The sequence below is a fragment of the Pipistrellus kuhlii genome, unplaced genomic scaffold, assembly GCF_014108245.1.
Source record: "Pipistrellus kuhlii isolate mPipKuh1 unplaced genomic scaffold, mPipKuh1.p scaffold_m20_p_7, whole genome shotgun sequence".
In the NCBI taxonomy this organism is placed as follows: Eukaryota; Metazoa; Chordata; class Mammalia; order Chiroptera; family Vespertilionidae; genus Pipistrellus; species Pipistrellus kuhlii.
The window spans coordinates 9,671,582-9,687,955 of record NW_023425573.1 but is presented as its reverse complement, the minus strand read 5'-3'; the positions used below and the strand labels follow the sequence as shown (position 1 = coordinate 9,687,955).

The 16,374-nt window shown below is 35.7% G+C and overlaps 1 protein-coding gene across 2 annotated transcripts in view; it reads right to left on the bottom strand.

The window, feature by feature from the left end:
• Positions 1-16,374, bottom strand: part of RAPH1 (Ras association (RalGDS/AF-6) and pleckstrin homology domains 1) — a 69,005-nt gene that overhangs the window by 46,174 nt on the left and 6,457 nt on the right. For both annotated transcript variants that reach the window (XM_045575226.1, XM_036422032.2), the window contains exon 2: positions 262-381. In XM_045575226.1, coding sequence (XP_045431182.1) covers positions 262-381 — 120 coding nt within the window. The remainder of the gene's footprint in view (positions 1-261; positions 382-16,374) is intronic.

Below are 16,374 nucleotides of genomic sequence, written 5' to 3'. Positions count from 1 at the left end.
CCTGTAGATAAACAGAATTCACAAGTATATTTTAAAATTTCTTCTAATAATCAAAGAAGATAATATCTTGTCCTATAGCATTCATTTACTTGTTAATGTTTTGGACATTTTGGACACTTACTTGTTAATGTTTTGGACATTTTCTTTTCATATTTAAAAATATAACCTATATCCACCATAACCTTATGATTATACTATAAACTTATAGCACTCCCTGATGACTTAAAATCCTCAACCAGTTTTCCAAGCACTATTTCTAACCTGAGTAAGCTTGTCTAGCTCCCCCAGCCAGGCTCCAAACATTTTGTCCAGATCTTGATCTTCTTTGTCACTGTCTTCTTCGGCACCATGGTCAATTTCTTCATCTGATAACTGCTCCATCTGAAACAGACATTTGTATAGAATAGTTACAGGATAAACTTGAAAAAGTATGCAGTGTATGTTCTGATACATACTACAACTCTCTGGAGTCAAACCTTCAGAACTAGGAAGGAAAGTAAAAGTGATGACTGGAGACAGGGTTGACAAGTGAGTAGAAATGAGCCAGTAAGTCTCAAATTTTTAGAAAAATGTGAAAGAATAAGCAGTATCAAATTATGACCAGAACCACAAGTAGCAATAATTTAAAAAATTGCAGATGACTCCCATAATTAGAGGATATGACAGTAGATCAGTTCTCTTTACTGACAGATTCTAAAACACCATAGTGAAAAATTCCAGAAGACTTTAATGAAGCAACTTATCTATTTTGTAAAAATCTGTTTAGATATAAATATGCATGTACCTTGCAAAAGCTTAGTCCCATAAGCATTTCATAGAAAAGACTAAACAAAATTTTAAATCTGATTTAGTCTGTTGAATTAATTACTCCTCTCCTTTTCTCATTTTCTATTTCATCTATCTTTTATCTTATTTCCCCATTAGTTCCTACAAAATCTAAGGAATTAAAATTGAAATAAAAAACAAACAAAATTAAATTCATTTAATTTTAATTAATCATATATGAAATTTCCCATATGTGGGACTTAATTATAAGACCCTTGAGTAAAAAGACATTTTCTTCTTCCCATTAATAAAATAATGTGTTATCTGACATGGAACTTGCATATTATTTTGTGAAGGGAGGAAAAGATTACACAAAACAAAATAAGATCAATGACTGACCAGATACTTAAAAGATTAATCTAATTTTAAAAAATATTTCAATATTAATAGCTTTGAGAAATCTTCAGTAAAGCTTAACTTTGCTTAAAACAACATATTCTAAGTTTATCTGACCAAAATCCTTTTCCTTCAACTTAAATACCTATTCAATTTCCCAGGGACATAATGAATATCATCATTGTACATTCCATATTCCTGACTCACCTTTCTGAAATACAGACTTTGTTCTAGTTAATCTAGGCAACATTTGGAATACAACCTGTCAACTGATTTAGAAATTCCTCAGAACTTAAAACATATCTTTAATCTCAAATAAGAATTTGTACACATCTTATACCTCCAAAGCAGCAATCAACAAAATTACCTCTGTGATACTTAAATAAGGTTATGAGATAAGCAAAGAATCTAATTAGCTGATGAGATGTCATGAAGTTAAAATTTAAATCTATTTTATTATATAAAGATTTTCAGAAAGGGTCAAATAATGTTGCAAAACCCAACTGAACTTAGTTCTAACAATGTTAAAAATCAGACCATATCTCATTTAATCACTAAAGGGAAACAATTTTCTTAAGCTTACTAACAAAGGATAACAGCTTATCAATATCTCTAATAGAAACTGATCATTTTGATTTCTTAGCTTCATGCTCTAAGCACTTAGTATAAATCTACCTTGACAAAAGAAAAAACATTCACTAATTTTCCAACTCATAAATGTGGCTCTTGATTTGGTTTTTATAATTCACTTGTTTTAATAGTATTTCTAAGATTTTTACTCATTACTAAATTTTCCACAGCTCAATCTCAATTAATATAATTCTTCATTAAGTTATCTACCCATGAAAAACATAAAATGTTATTACCAAGAAAAACCTCATCTGATCAGGTGACTTACTCAAGTAATAGTTGCTAGTTTCTAGTAATACCTGTCTTCATAAGAAGAGCCAACAAGCAGCAGAACTGGGAAGATAAGAGTCAACTTCCTCTTCCTCCCTAATTTTCAAAACTAAACACATTGGAATAATTTAGAAGCTAAAATATTCTAGAGAAAACCTGCTCTGAGATAATAATAATGCACTCTTCTTCTGAGTTCACACTGTAATTGCCCCCAAGAAACTGGAAAGAAAAACAAAAACAAAAAAAACAATAGCAATATAATTTTACAGCACACACACAAAATAGTTCAAAATGAATGAGTATTTTAAATGATCACAAAACTAAATAGAATTATAGATTCCACATAAAAATCTGCTCTGTTTTGTGAGTTTATTATTCAAACCCAATAATTCTTTGGATTTTTAAAATCTCAAATATTTTCATTAATGGTTTTGTTTTTATCTAGGCTATACTATAGATTCAAGAAGAGTAAAATATGGATAGGAAACAATCAGAGTCATAAAATAAATGGAAATTTTCAAGCAACTATTCAACTTTTATAACATCTATGTAACTTGCCAAGTTTAGCCTTTCTTGAATTCCTATTACCACCTGTGTTATCTTATAAAAATTAACAAAACATTTATTCAGAGACTGTTCCAATAAAAATTTAGGTAGGTTCCACATCATTTTAAGGACCTACACTCCAAAGTAGTACTTTCCATTCTCTTGAAGCTGATGTTGATCCTTATTCTCTTACCTCCTCTATGGCATCATGTCTGCTTATTACACACACCAAATGAGGAGCCCCAGGAAATGTTTGTTTGTAGGCTCTGCACTATCTAAAGTCATCAAATCTAGTAAGGAAATTCATTCTTTGTTATATAATCAATGCCTGTCTCCAATTAAATCACAATTCCAATACTGAATTTTCCCAACACAATGCCCTTACTGAAAATGACAGCATAAAATATATATAAAATACAATAATCAGTCAAGTGTCCCTCCAAAGAGGAGAAAAATTATGGAAAAGAAAATAGAGCTTATAAATTTTGTTTTTAAAATAACTCGGATTTAAACAGCTTCTAATATGATTTTTTCCTTAATGATGTGGAAACAGTCCTAAGAAAACTATAATTATACTAGAACAGATACTATTATTCTGTGACTATATTAGATTAGGTACTTTGGGAGAGTATATTACGGTTAATCTTAAATTCCCTGATCCATTATATTTATGTCCTGGAAGAATAAATGTATCTTAACACAAATGAAAAGGTTTGCTTCCCCCAAGATACAGACATACTGAATACAGACTAAAATCTAAAACTGCTAGCAGATTGACAAGTGCTTGCGTAATCCTGGCCTTCAATGACCTCTCTGACCTCTCTTCCCACTCTCCCCTCCTGCCATACTGTCCTTGGGGGCAGGTTCTCAGAGGGAGAGTGTGGATTCTGTCCTGAAGATAGACTGAAAGATCTCTGGCAAACATCTAACTGAAAAAAAAAAAAAAAAAAATGAGGGAGAGTTAAGCTAATGAGGTTTAGTTAGCCTAATTATTATTTCAAAGTCATGTTTATTACATAAAAATAAATGATAGTAATACTGACTTTAATAATTTAAACTAATTTACATTTATTTTACCCATGAAGTAAAAATAGTAATGGAGTAATTCAGCCATTTCTTATATGCTGATAGGTTTCATTTCATAGATAATAGTGAACAACCATGCTTAAATTATCACAGTTTAAAACTTGTAATATATATAATAAGCTCCACTACACATAATAAAAACATCCACTTAGTATGCTTTAGTATGAAACAATATTATTTGAAAGATGAGACAGAGGGCCGGAGACCAGGACACAGGCTGAACCCTGCCGGGCCGTCTCCCAAAGGAAGAAAGCACATGTGCAGGGGTGAAGGTGTCTGTTGAGGGGAGGGAAGGGAACGGATGGGACTTAGGGTACTTGGCACACACTGATTGGTGGTTTCATATAAGGCACATGATTAGGCACTTCAGGACTTAGGAATCAGGGTTTTAGGCTATTTGGCAGGTGCTGATTGGTGGTCCATCAGTTGGGGGAAGGGAGGATCTAGTATTATTTCCACTAAAATTTCTACAAGTTAATTATTCAAGCATATTTTCCCTAAAACCTTCCTCTTGGGAGATATTTTTGTTTACTATTCAATTTCCTCACGGTGAGATGATATTTACTGAGAAGGCTAGGCTTAGATTAGGGTTTAGCAATCTGAATAAATAGATTCCAGGTAGGGCAAATTACAAAGAGCAAAGAAGAAGGTCTATGTTTTTGTGACTGTCATGAGAATGACTCAGATAAACAGGTGAAGAGTGAGATTTAAAGGTCAAGGACTAAGGCAGGATCAGGTCATATAGAACTAGAAAGCCAAGCCCTTCCAAACCCTCCCTTCCGCCCAAGGCAACTGGATTCTTAAACATAGAAATGAAAGGGGTAGGGAAAAAAATAGTATTTTGTTAGTATTCAAAGGACAGGGTGCTAGCATAAGAGTAATTAGAAAAGGGAAAGACCATTAGAAGGCTACTGTATGTATTAGGTAGACATAATTACAGATAAGGAAATTACACAAGTCACATACTTAAGAGAGAAAAATACATGATGTATAGCTAGGGTGCCTTATTTATTACTCTTTTTTGTCCCTTTAATAATTCAAAACTAATTGCTTTTTGTGAAAATAAGTACTCTATACTTAAAACCACGTGAAAACTCTCAGAATACAGGAGTGAAGAGCTGCCACTACAGCATTTGTCTAAGTCTAGCATCCTCAATATTCCAAAGAGCCAAGAGGAGCTTTGATTATAATATGTACAATACATCTACCATATGGCAGACACTGGAAGAACAGAGATGTCCTGAAGGGCAGTAGGGGACAGACAAGGAACCAACAATGATGAAACACTGTGTTAAATGCTATCCTAGACATATGTTGTATGAGTGTGGTTTAACTCAATTTGAGGTCTTTTAAAAAAGACTTCAACAAATTAAAAGGTAAAACCTGAGGAAAATGTTCCCATAGGTACTTCTTATGTCCACTAAAGTCTAGCTATAGCTGTAAGTGTCTTGTGTTATAATTATTGGGAGGAGTTTCAAGACAAAGTAATAGAATTTGCATAAACACAATTAGGTTAAAGGTAGAACCACCTAGATTGAGTTATCCCTAAAACTGTCAAGAAATTAGGCAGCATCAGGATCCCTAATTAACATACCCCAATCACTCTTCCTCCATTACCATAGTTCCATGCTTCTCAGTTATTCACTTAGAGATAAATTCTAGTTCTTTACATCCAGTTATGCTTCAGTAGCTCTATCATACATAAAAATAATAAAAATGGTGTTTTAAACACCTCCTAGGCTGCTCTGATCAGATAAATAATTGTAAAGAAAAACAGACACTAGAGGAAGGGGGCTGTGAAAAGTTCCAAGTTCAAGAGTGCCCCCCCAACTGTGCAAGGTAAAACTTGCAAAATAAAAGCAAGAGGAAGGAAACCTAACTCAGACAAAAGAAACAGTAAAGAAAAAAAGCAAACAAAACCTCTGTTAAATTTAGTAAGGCACAAAAAGAGGAAGAGGACATCAAAAGGAAGTCAGTGGAAGCCAGAGCTGAGAAGAAAAGGAGAGAAATGGACACAACATGATGTAAAATGAAGTGAGTTGGGGGGGTCGGGGGTCAGCTGCAAGGTCATTAACTACTCATCTGAATAAGGCACCAGAGGTATGATTCTCTCTTGACCTACAACACAGGACCTGCTGTGAACTAAATGGTATCATGTGTAAACTGAGCAGATGGAAACTGGGAATTTAATAAACCAATTGAATTTACATGAGCTCTTTAGAGACTCAATATATTAATCACATTATGTATATGGCAACATTTTCCTCAGGTTTTACACCTTTTAATTTGTTAAAGTTTTTTTTTAAGACACTTCTAAAATTTTTAAAGTTACCAGAGATATAAATTCCTTTCTTTTTGAATTCTTACACTATTTAGTTCAGTAAATTCTTTTCTACCCAGCAAGCAAATATTTATGTATTTATTTAGTTTATTATTCATTCTTTTTTAAAAAAATATATATTTTATTGATTTTTTTACAGAGAGGAAGAGAGAGGGATAGAGTGTTAGAAACATCGACGAGAGAGCATCATCGATCAGCTGCCTCTTGCACACCCCCCACTGGGGATGTGCCCGTAATCAGGTACATGCCCTTGCCCGGAATCGAACCCGGGACCTTTCAGTCCGCAGGCCGACACTCTATCCACTGAGCCAACCCGGTCCCGGCTTATTATTCATTCTTTTAAAAATGTTTTAAAATTGATTTTTAGAGAGAGAGGAAGGGAGAGGAATATAGATTGAAACATTATTGAGAGACACACATCATTGATTGGCTGCATCCTGCACTTTTCCTTCTGGGGATTGAGCCCGCAATCTGGGCATGTGCCCTGACCAGGAACTGAACCAAGATCTTTTGGTTTCTGGGTAGACTCTCAACTACTGAGCAACACATCAGGCTCACTCTTTTACATAACTACTACATTTTACATAGGTAGCTTAGTTTGACCCATAATGTGAGTGAGATCTAAACTGAACTTTCCCCAAATTTAAAAATTCCCATCTTTGGTATGCTTCTTTTATTTATATATCTATGTTCTATGCATAAACCAGTGTTCTTGTTTTGAAGATCCTCTTCCATTTGTATATGTTCTTAAAGAAACAGCATTTTATAGTTTTTGTCATTATAAAGATAAGTTTTGTGTGTTTTTTAAAAGCCAAAATTGTCTTTTCATATATACATCATGAAGTTTTCTCTGTAGTTAGTGACCCTCAACTGAAAAGGCCCAAGTTTTACTAAGGGTCTAACATTTCAAAATACTCTGCCTACAAATTGCATTACAAAGGAAGCAAAAAATACCTTCCAGATCTTCAAAGAACATTAATCCTAACTGCAGGGGAATGGTAAACAAATTATCTAAGAACAAAGTTCCCTCCTTTTGTAAGCCCGAACATGAAGCAAATTAAAGTAAACCATGGTCACTCTAGCCAGTTTTGCTCAGTGGATAGAGTGCCGACCTGTGGCCTGAAGAATCCTGGGTTCAATTCGTGGTCAAAGGCACACACCCTAGTTGTGGGCTTGATCCCCAGTAGGGGGCGTGCAAGAGGCAGCCGATCCCATCATTGATATTTCTATTTCCCTCTCCCTTCCCCTCTCTGAAATCAATAAAAACATATTTAAAAAATAAAATAAACCATGATCTTTGAAGTGTTGAAAGGGACTAGAAGGAGGCATGTACTACATTATTCAAAGGCTTTGCAGGATCAGGCACAGATTTGCCATGAGGGACCTGGATGACTTGGTCCTCTGGGAATGAGCTGACACCTGAACTCAGTTTTGTACAGTTTCCACATGGAACTGTACTTCCTTAGTAACAGAGAGATGTGTTGTTTTTGGGCTAGCCATGGTGAAACCCCCTAACACAGAGGAAATAGAAATACAAGTGGAGGTGATGCATGCTTTATGCCTTCTCCTTTATGTCTCTGTTTTTGACAACCCAGGACATCATGTACATTAACTGTGATGTAACTAAAGATCAAATAAGGATGCATAAATAAAAACTATTTTAACAATTGATAGATGCCTAAGAACTATAAATCAAATCAGACAATTTTGTCAATTTAATCTTATATTTATCATCACTTAAATGAACCACCTTGTAAAAGAATTCCTTTTACAGAATGATGAACCATATCCATCAAATATCTCCCCACAAGGCAGTGTGTGTGTGTGGGGGGGGGAGGCAGGGGGCACTGTCTTAGCCTAACACCCACAAGTGATCTGCTCAAACACCCACAGGGGTTCCTCATGACATTCTGAGTTAAGTACAAACTCTTCATCAAATGATTTCAGACCCTCTCTGATATGGACTCAACCTAAATTTTCAACCTTGTTTTCTACCCTTCAATCAACCTAAACTAATTAATATTCTCAGAAAACAAGTCATGCTTTCTTAACTTGGCCTTTTGTTCATTTTTTCATGAACATGTTTCTGAGTGCACAATTCAACCTGTCAAAAGAATGACATTACATTTCTCCCATTGAAATTGAAAACAATTATAAAAGGGAATAAACTCATAAAGGCAGTGAAAGCTGGAGATGGCAGATATCAAAAGACCAGAGATTTGGTAAATTTCTGGAAGAGAATGGTAGAATCATATAGCCAGATGAACCAGAGCAGAAGTCATAGCTCAAAGCAAGCATTTTTTACTCAGCATTATTCGACAACTATGTATTAAAGCACATAGTACGTGCCAAACGAATCAGACCATGACAAGTGTAATGATAATTAAATGAGAACTGGGTGAAAAGTGATCAAATAGCTGCTTTATATTCGATGAACAGGGGAGGCCTGAGGAGCAAAATTTAAAGTGACATATGAACGATGAGAAGGAATCTGATGTTGCAAAGATCAGAGAGAAGAGCATTCCAGGTAGAGGATACAAGTTTGATGTGTCATAGAACAGAAAGATTAGCCTGACAGGAAGAGAGAGCCAGATCTTGCAAGGATTTGTAAACCAAGAAGAGGAGTTTGGATTTTACTATTCTAAGGAAGCCCTCTTGAGGGTAATGAGACACCATCTCTTACAGAAGGCTGCAGCAGAGGTGGTACTGTTGCTGAAGAAGTCAGATAGTAAGTCAGAAAAGGAACAGAGGTGGAAAAAAGGATGCTCAGCAGGACAGCAGCCAGTATTACCCACATGGGCACCCAGAAGGTAATTGTGGCATTTGCTTTCAGGATTAAGGAAACTTAAAAAAACAAAAACAAAAACAATTATCTTAAGCCTGGCAGCAAATTTAAATGCCTTCTGGTGTCAGGTGGCCAATAAAAATACCACTGGTAGAAAGGAGTGGAGAGCCTGAGAAATAGAGGGCAAACCTCAAGTAAAAACATTCAAAAATTTTAAAGTTTATTCTGTAATTAGTGGTGAAGTTGCACAACCTTGTGAATATATTAAAATTCACTGAATTTTACACTTTAAAGGAGTGAATGTTATGTATGTATATTATATCTCAATTTTTAAAACTAAAAAAAAAACAAAACCCTTTAAGCACTGTGCTAGTTAAAAACAATAAAGTTATATACTACTTCCTCTGAGAGGCCCATGAACTTTGTGCCTCTCTACGACACTCATAGCTAATCAGCTTTCTATTATGTGGTGGTTATTTGTGTACTTGCCTTATCACCTTCCACACCCAACTAGGTCATAGGCTTCTGAGAAAGACATATGGTTCTCATTTTCACCCCAGAGCAACTAACAAATAATCATGTTCCCTCTTCATCAGAATTTCAAGTATTTTCTGCTAAATAGTTCTACTTTAAGATGACATCTAATTTAAGATGACTCAAAGCTAAAGGTGAAGTACTTAAAAAAAAAGTGGCTAATTTATTCAGTTCTCAATAAATATTAATTTAAAGGAACCAATACATTTAAAAGTTAACTTCCCTACCAATAGAGGTAAATAGTTTTAAAAAAAACAAAACACAAAGAAAATTCTATAATGCACTTTAGTTTCAGCAGAACAGTTTATATTTCTACTAGAGGCCCGATGCATGAAATTCGTACAGGTGTAGGCCTTTGCAGCCCCAGCTGCCTCGTGCCCTGTCCCATGCCCACTGGAAGGTCATTCTGCTGTCCGGTCTAAGTAGCATATTAGCTCTTTATTATATAGGATAAGGTTATATGTTTATAAGGATATGATATGATTCAATAGCTGTGTTATAACATGACTCTCATAAAAAGCAACAAATGGGTATTAGTAAGGGTTCCTGCAAGTGACAGAAACATAACTAAAACTAGTTTTTGGCAAAGCAAGTTTATCAATACATTTATCCTCTCAACTTCCTTCATCTTCTTTTCTCTCCTCTCCAAGGTTTCACTGCAAAATTCTGTACTCCTGCAACCTGCTTTACTTCTCCATCTTTTTAGATTCTCTCTCCTCATTCTGTCCCATCAATCCTTCCTCAGTATTTCTCAGAGAAGTTACTTCCAATTCCCACATATGAAAACCCAAAGGTCATACAGTTTTGTAAAAAGATTTTTAGAGTTACCCAGAATTCTGACAAGAGACTCAAAGTTTGGGAGAAGTCCCATTATTAGTAAATGTGACTTCCCATAGATTATAGTAATTCTTCCATCTTCGCGTATCTTAGTATTTTATTCTGACAGGAGTCAGATAACTAACCACAGATGGTTCTTATTCCTGACATTAACCAGCCACAAATGAAAATAGTTAAGACTGAGAGTCAAGAGTTGCTTTGGGTGAAATATAAAATAAGGCCTATATAAAGTAATTGAAATTTTCAGAATGAATTTGTTGGGTGTTTAAACTATAGATGCTAAACATTCTTTAATATTTTAATACTAACTCTGATTAAAAAGAAAATTCGGGTAAATCTATTTTTATGCCCTAAGTTTTAATTAGTAAGAACAGAACCTTCATTATACCCACCGAAAGGGTCCATAAAGCCTGCAAGATTGGCTGCCTCCTGCACACCCCCTACTGGGGACCAAGTCCACAACCCAGGCATGTGCCCTTGATCAGAATTGAACCTGGGACCCTTTAATCCACAGGCTGATGCTCTATCCACTGAGCCAAACCCAATGGGCTTACCTACCATTTTTTGCTCCAAGGAGACTTAAAGAAAAAAAAAAGTCAGGTGACTATACTTTTATTTTAAGGGTTTCTGATACCAAAAATTAACCAATCTGATGCTATACTAGGTGTACCGGTTAATAATGGCGGATTTTGTAATAAAAGAAAACAGGATAATTTAAAGAGAAACATCACAAGTGCTTTATCCAAAGTAATGTCCATCACTAGCTACACATGGCCCCCATCTTTCAGGTAATTTGTAGATACCATCCCAATAGAACTTTTCTTGTTTTGAGGCAAGCCATTTGGAGACCCAATTTTCCACTTCTTTGTATGTTTTGAAGTGCTGCTCAGAAAGTGCATGTGCCATCAATCAGAACAAGTGGTGATCTGAAGGAGCAAGATCTGGTGAATACAGTGGGTGGGTTCATACTTTCTAGGCAAGATCTTTTAACGTGTCTTTAACTGGTTTTGAAGTGTGTGATGGTGGATCATCATGAAGCAAAATTATTTTGCCATGTCTTCTGAAACATTCTGGTCGTTTTACGATCAAAGCATGGTTCAAATTGATTATTTGTTGTCGGTAGCGATCAGTATTAACAGCTTCACCTGGTTGTAGAAGCTCATAATACACCACACCTTCCTGATCCCACCAAACACAGAGGATTGTCTTCTTTCTGAAGCAATTTGGCCTTGCAGTCCATGTTCATGGTTGACCTTGATCAACCTATTATTTTGTGGTTTGGGATTCTCAAAGTAAATCCACTTTTCATCGCCAGTCACAATTCGATACAAAAAAAGACTTTCTTTTGTCTTTTGAAGCAACATTTTACTGATGACTTTTTGATTTTCATGTGTCTTTTGTTCAGTTGATGTGGCACCCATTTTCCTTCCTTTAAAATCTTTCCCTTTTCTTGTAAACTATCGGAAATTGCTTGCTGAGCAACTTTTAATCTTTCTTCAAGTTGTTTTTGAGTTTGACATGCATTTCATCTACTAATGCTTTTAATTGTTGGTCTTCAAACTTTTTCGGTTGACCTAGGAGAAATGTAAAAGGATGCTCAATGTAGCATCCTAATCATCTATCTATCCCTCAAAAGAGAAATGGAAAACAAAACGGCCTTATTCTTATAAAAGAATGACCTGAATTTTTAAGAACCAGTATGAATAATGTCAAACTATACGGTGAGTAAAGAAATGCAAATTTTAAAAGAATGATAGTCTTTACCCTTTATATAAAATTCAAAAGTACAGACAGCAATAAGAAAATTTTTATGGCTGAGACTTCCGAGAGAATCCAAGATGGCTGCACAGGTAAACACCTAGCCGCAGCCGCACACAACAATTTCAATAAAATACAACTAAAATATAAAACGGACATTGCCCAGAACTACAGGAAAGTCGACTGACTGGAAATTCTACAACGAGAAGCAAGGAAAAAACCAGAAGAAAGAGCGGAGGAGCTGTAAAAGCCTAAGGTACGAAGACATGCTTTGCGCGCACATTGTGCCCAGAGGACGGACTGCTGACTCTGCTGCCAGATTGCCTTGGTGGGAAGGAGACAAAGGCTCCGGACTGTGCTGGGACCCAGTTCCGACTCTCTGAACCCCAGCTCTAGGCCAGACTCCGGGGACCCAGGCTCAAACAGAGGGAGCTGGGCTGTAAGGCGGAACCCCGGGGGAGTGGCAAAAGGAGGTCCCGGAAGCGCGCACATTGCGCTGTGCCACGGGATTGCCCTAGCAGGAAGGAGACAGGGGCTCCAGACTGCTCTGAACACCACCTCCAACTCCACTTCCAACTGAACTGAACCCCAGTTCCGGGCTCATTGAGGGAGAGCCTACACTGTTTGGTAGCAGGCGAAAATTGAGGACACCTTTCTCTCAGAGGTGCTTGCAGCGAGTAGTACTTAAGGACCCTGGGGATTACTGAGACTCAGGAACCACATAGGGCGTGGCTGACCGAAGCCAAGCCTGTAGGCTCCACTCTGAAACTCCGCCCCATCAGGGAAGCGGTGAAAATGCCAAGACATCGAAATAGATCACAAACGAAAGAAAAGGAGGACAAAAAGCGACTGGATATAGAGTTCAAAACCACACTTACAAGGTTGTTCAAGAATCTCCTAGAAAAGGCCGATAAAATAAACGAGACATACGAGGACATGAAAAGGGATCAACTAGAAATAAGGGATCAACAAGAAACAAAGAATACATTGTCTGAAATAAATATTATAGGGTCCTAAAAACAGAATGGAAGACGGCAAGAATCAAGTCAAAGATTTGGAACATAAAGAGCCAGAAGACACTCCTCTGCAGAAGCAAGAGAATCCAGAAAATTGAAGATAATGTAAGAAACCTCTGGGACAACTTCAAGCGAACCAACATCAGAATTACGGAGGTCCCAGAAGATGAGAGAGAGCAAGATATCGAAAACATACTGAAAGAAATAGTGACAGAAAACTTCCTACACCTGGTGAAAGAATTAGACTTACAAGTCCAGGAAGCGCACAGAACTCCAAACAAAAGGAATCCAAAGAAGACCACACCAAGACAAATCATAATTAAAATTTCACGAGCAAAAGACAAAGAGAAAATATTAAAAGCAGCAAGAGCAAAGCAGGTAGTTACCTATAAAGGAGCACCTATACGACTGTCAGCTGATTTCTCAACAGAAACCATGCAGGCCAGATGGGAATGGCAAGAAATATTCAAGGTGATGAATAGTAAGAACCTACAGCCAAAAATAATCTATCCAGCAAAGCTATCACTCAGAATCGAAGCCCAGATAAAGAGCTTCACTAATAAAAAAAAGCTAAAGGAGTTCATCACCACCAAACCAGAATTATATGAATTTCTGAAGGGGGTTCTTTCGGAAGAGAAAGTAAATAAAGATAAAAATTATGAACAACAAATACGTAACTATCAACAAGTGAATCTAAAAACCAAGGAAATTAAAAAAAAATCTGATGAACAATATTAAGTGGTGAATATAATAGAATCAGAGGTATGGAAGGGGAGTGAACTGACGATTCTTGGGGAAAAGGGGAGAAGGGGATGTGGGAAGAGACTGAACATAAACTGTGCACCTATGGATGAGGACAATAGGGGTGGGAAAAGGGCAGAGGGTGGGGTGGGAACCTGGTGGAGGAGAGCAATGGAGGGGGGGCAAAAAGAGGAACATTTGTAATAATATAAACAATAAAGATTAAAAAAAAAATTTTTAATGGGTATATCTGCATTAAATGCACTAAAACATGCACCAATGCAGCACAGATTGTTACCTGGGGGAGGATTTTTGTTATATTTCCTCCTTACACAAATTATTTGAAGCAAAATATAAATAATTGATTACTACTGGTGATAAGTGTCTCTCAAGTTTTATACTTTGTTTTAGAATGTTTCAAAATTAAAAACAAATTTATTTTTAAAATAAGTTCAAAACATAGACAAAGTATATGAATAAGTATAAGTATGCTCATCAAAGCCAAATATTTTTAAAAATTATAGGGAGGGGCAGGGCAACTAAATATCTTATAAGAAAAGAAAAACTGTGTAAATTCAAGTGTGTTATGTACATCTGAATTATAATGCAGACTTTGCAAATTATTCATAAAGCATTTAATGCATAGGAAAATGCTAGTGATAAGTTTAAACGAAAGAACTAAATTGTGCAAATAATAATGAACTATATAAATACACACATACACACACACATAAATAGTTTCCAAAAAATGTAAAGAGATTTCTGGATGATAGGGTTTTCTTTTTATACATTCATAAGGGTTACATATTTTCATTAATATTAATGAAAGAGGGGGAAAAGAAGGCAAACTACAAAATGAAAATTCAAAAATCCTCTGGCAAAAATTTATGACCCAATTAAACTGATAAGATACTGTTTTACTTCTGATTCTAAAAATATCAGGCTATATTAATATGCCTCTTGAAATATTAATATCCAGAACCATACAAGCCAAAAGAATTATGCCAATAATTACACTGTTGTAAACTTCTGCTTTAATGTTTCTAAATATATGTTTTAGTCTCCTGTTTCTAGCACTGTCACATCAGAATAGATGGTACTTTCATTTAAGCATTGATAACATTACCATATGGAAAACTCCAAACCAAATCTTAATTTTTATCATAAAAATAAGCAAGTATAAATAATGATCTAATAAATGATCCACATAGAACAGTATGCAGTGTTTATATAACTGAAAAAAATAAAATACTACTGAGGGAAATTAAAGATCTAAATAAATGGAGATACACCATGTGAATGAATGAGAAGATGCAGTATGTAAATTATCCCCATATTTACCTAGGTATTCAATGTATTATAATTATAACCAATCTTCCAACATTTGATTTTAAAATGTGTATGAAAAAGCAGATGACCTAGAGTAGTCAAAAAATCTGGAAAAATATTGAATAACTTGGGGGGTATACTAACTTCAAGACTCACTATAAGGCTAAGTAATCAAGATAATGTAGTACTGGCAAAAGAATAGAGAATTATAACAATGTAACAGAATGGAGTGTCCAGAAATAGACCCACACTTACACTGTCAAATGATTTTCAACAGGGATGTCAAAGTTAAAGGAAAAGAGGAAAGATATTTTTTTACCAATTGTATTGAGGTATGCTTGACAGATAAAAACAAAAAGCATTTTTTATCAAATGGTGCTAGAACTAATAGATATAAATCTGGAGGGCTGCTCTCACATCACACAATAAAAAGTTAATTCAAAATGGACCATAGACTGAAATGTAAACGCTAAAATGATAAAGCTCCTAAGAGAAAACACAGGGAAATAAAAAAAATACAATGTTGGTGTAAGCCAAGATTACGACACAGAAAATGTTAACCATCAAAAGGAAATATTAATCATTTTTATGAAGTCCAATAGCCTCTGATATTTGAAAGATACTATCAAAAAAAAAAAAAAAGCAAGCCACCGACTCAGAGAAAATATTCACAAATAGAGCTGATAAAGGACTTGTATCTAGAACATGTAAAGAATTGCTACAATGCTCGGCCTGTATGGCTCAGCGGTTGAGTGTCAACCCAGGAACAAAGAGGTCCCCAGTTAGATTCCCCATCAGGACACATGCCAGGTTTGCCAGCTGAATCCCCAGTAGGGGGTGTGCAAGAGGCAGCCATCAATAATGTTCCTCTCTCATCGATGTTTCTACCTCTCTATTCCTCTCCCATCCTTTCTCTCTAAAAATCAATAAAAAACATCTTTTATGAAAGAATTAGAGGCCCGATGCACAAAATTCATGCAACAGGCTTGGCCCTCGTGGCTGCCTCCAGCCCTTGCAACCCTGGCTTCCTCAGGCAGGTCATCCAGTCATTCTGCTGTTCGGCCGTCCAGTCTAATTAGCATATTATGCTTTTATTATTATATACTGATACAACTGAATAAAAAAAGATAAACCCAATTTTTAAAATGGGCAAGACTCATAGTCACATCCCAAAAGACTAATAAGAACATAAAAAGTGGCTCAAATTAAAAACACATCTACCCTACGTAACCAGCATGTCCTCATAGGTATTTACCCAAAATAAATGAAAACACATAGACATGAAGACATTTATACACAAATGTCACCACAGTTTTCATTTGTGAACACTAGAAATGACA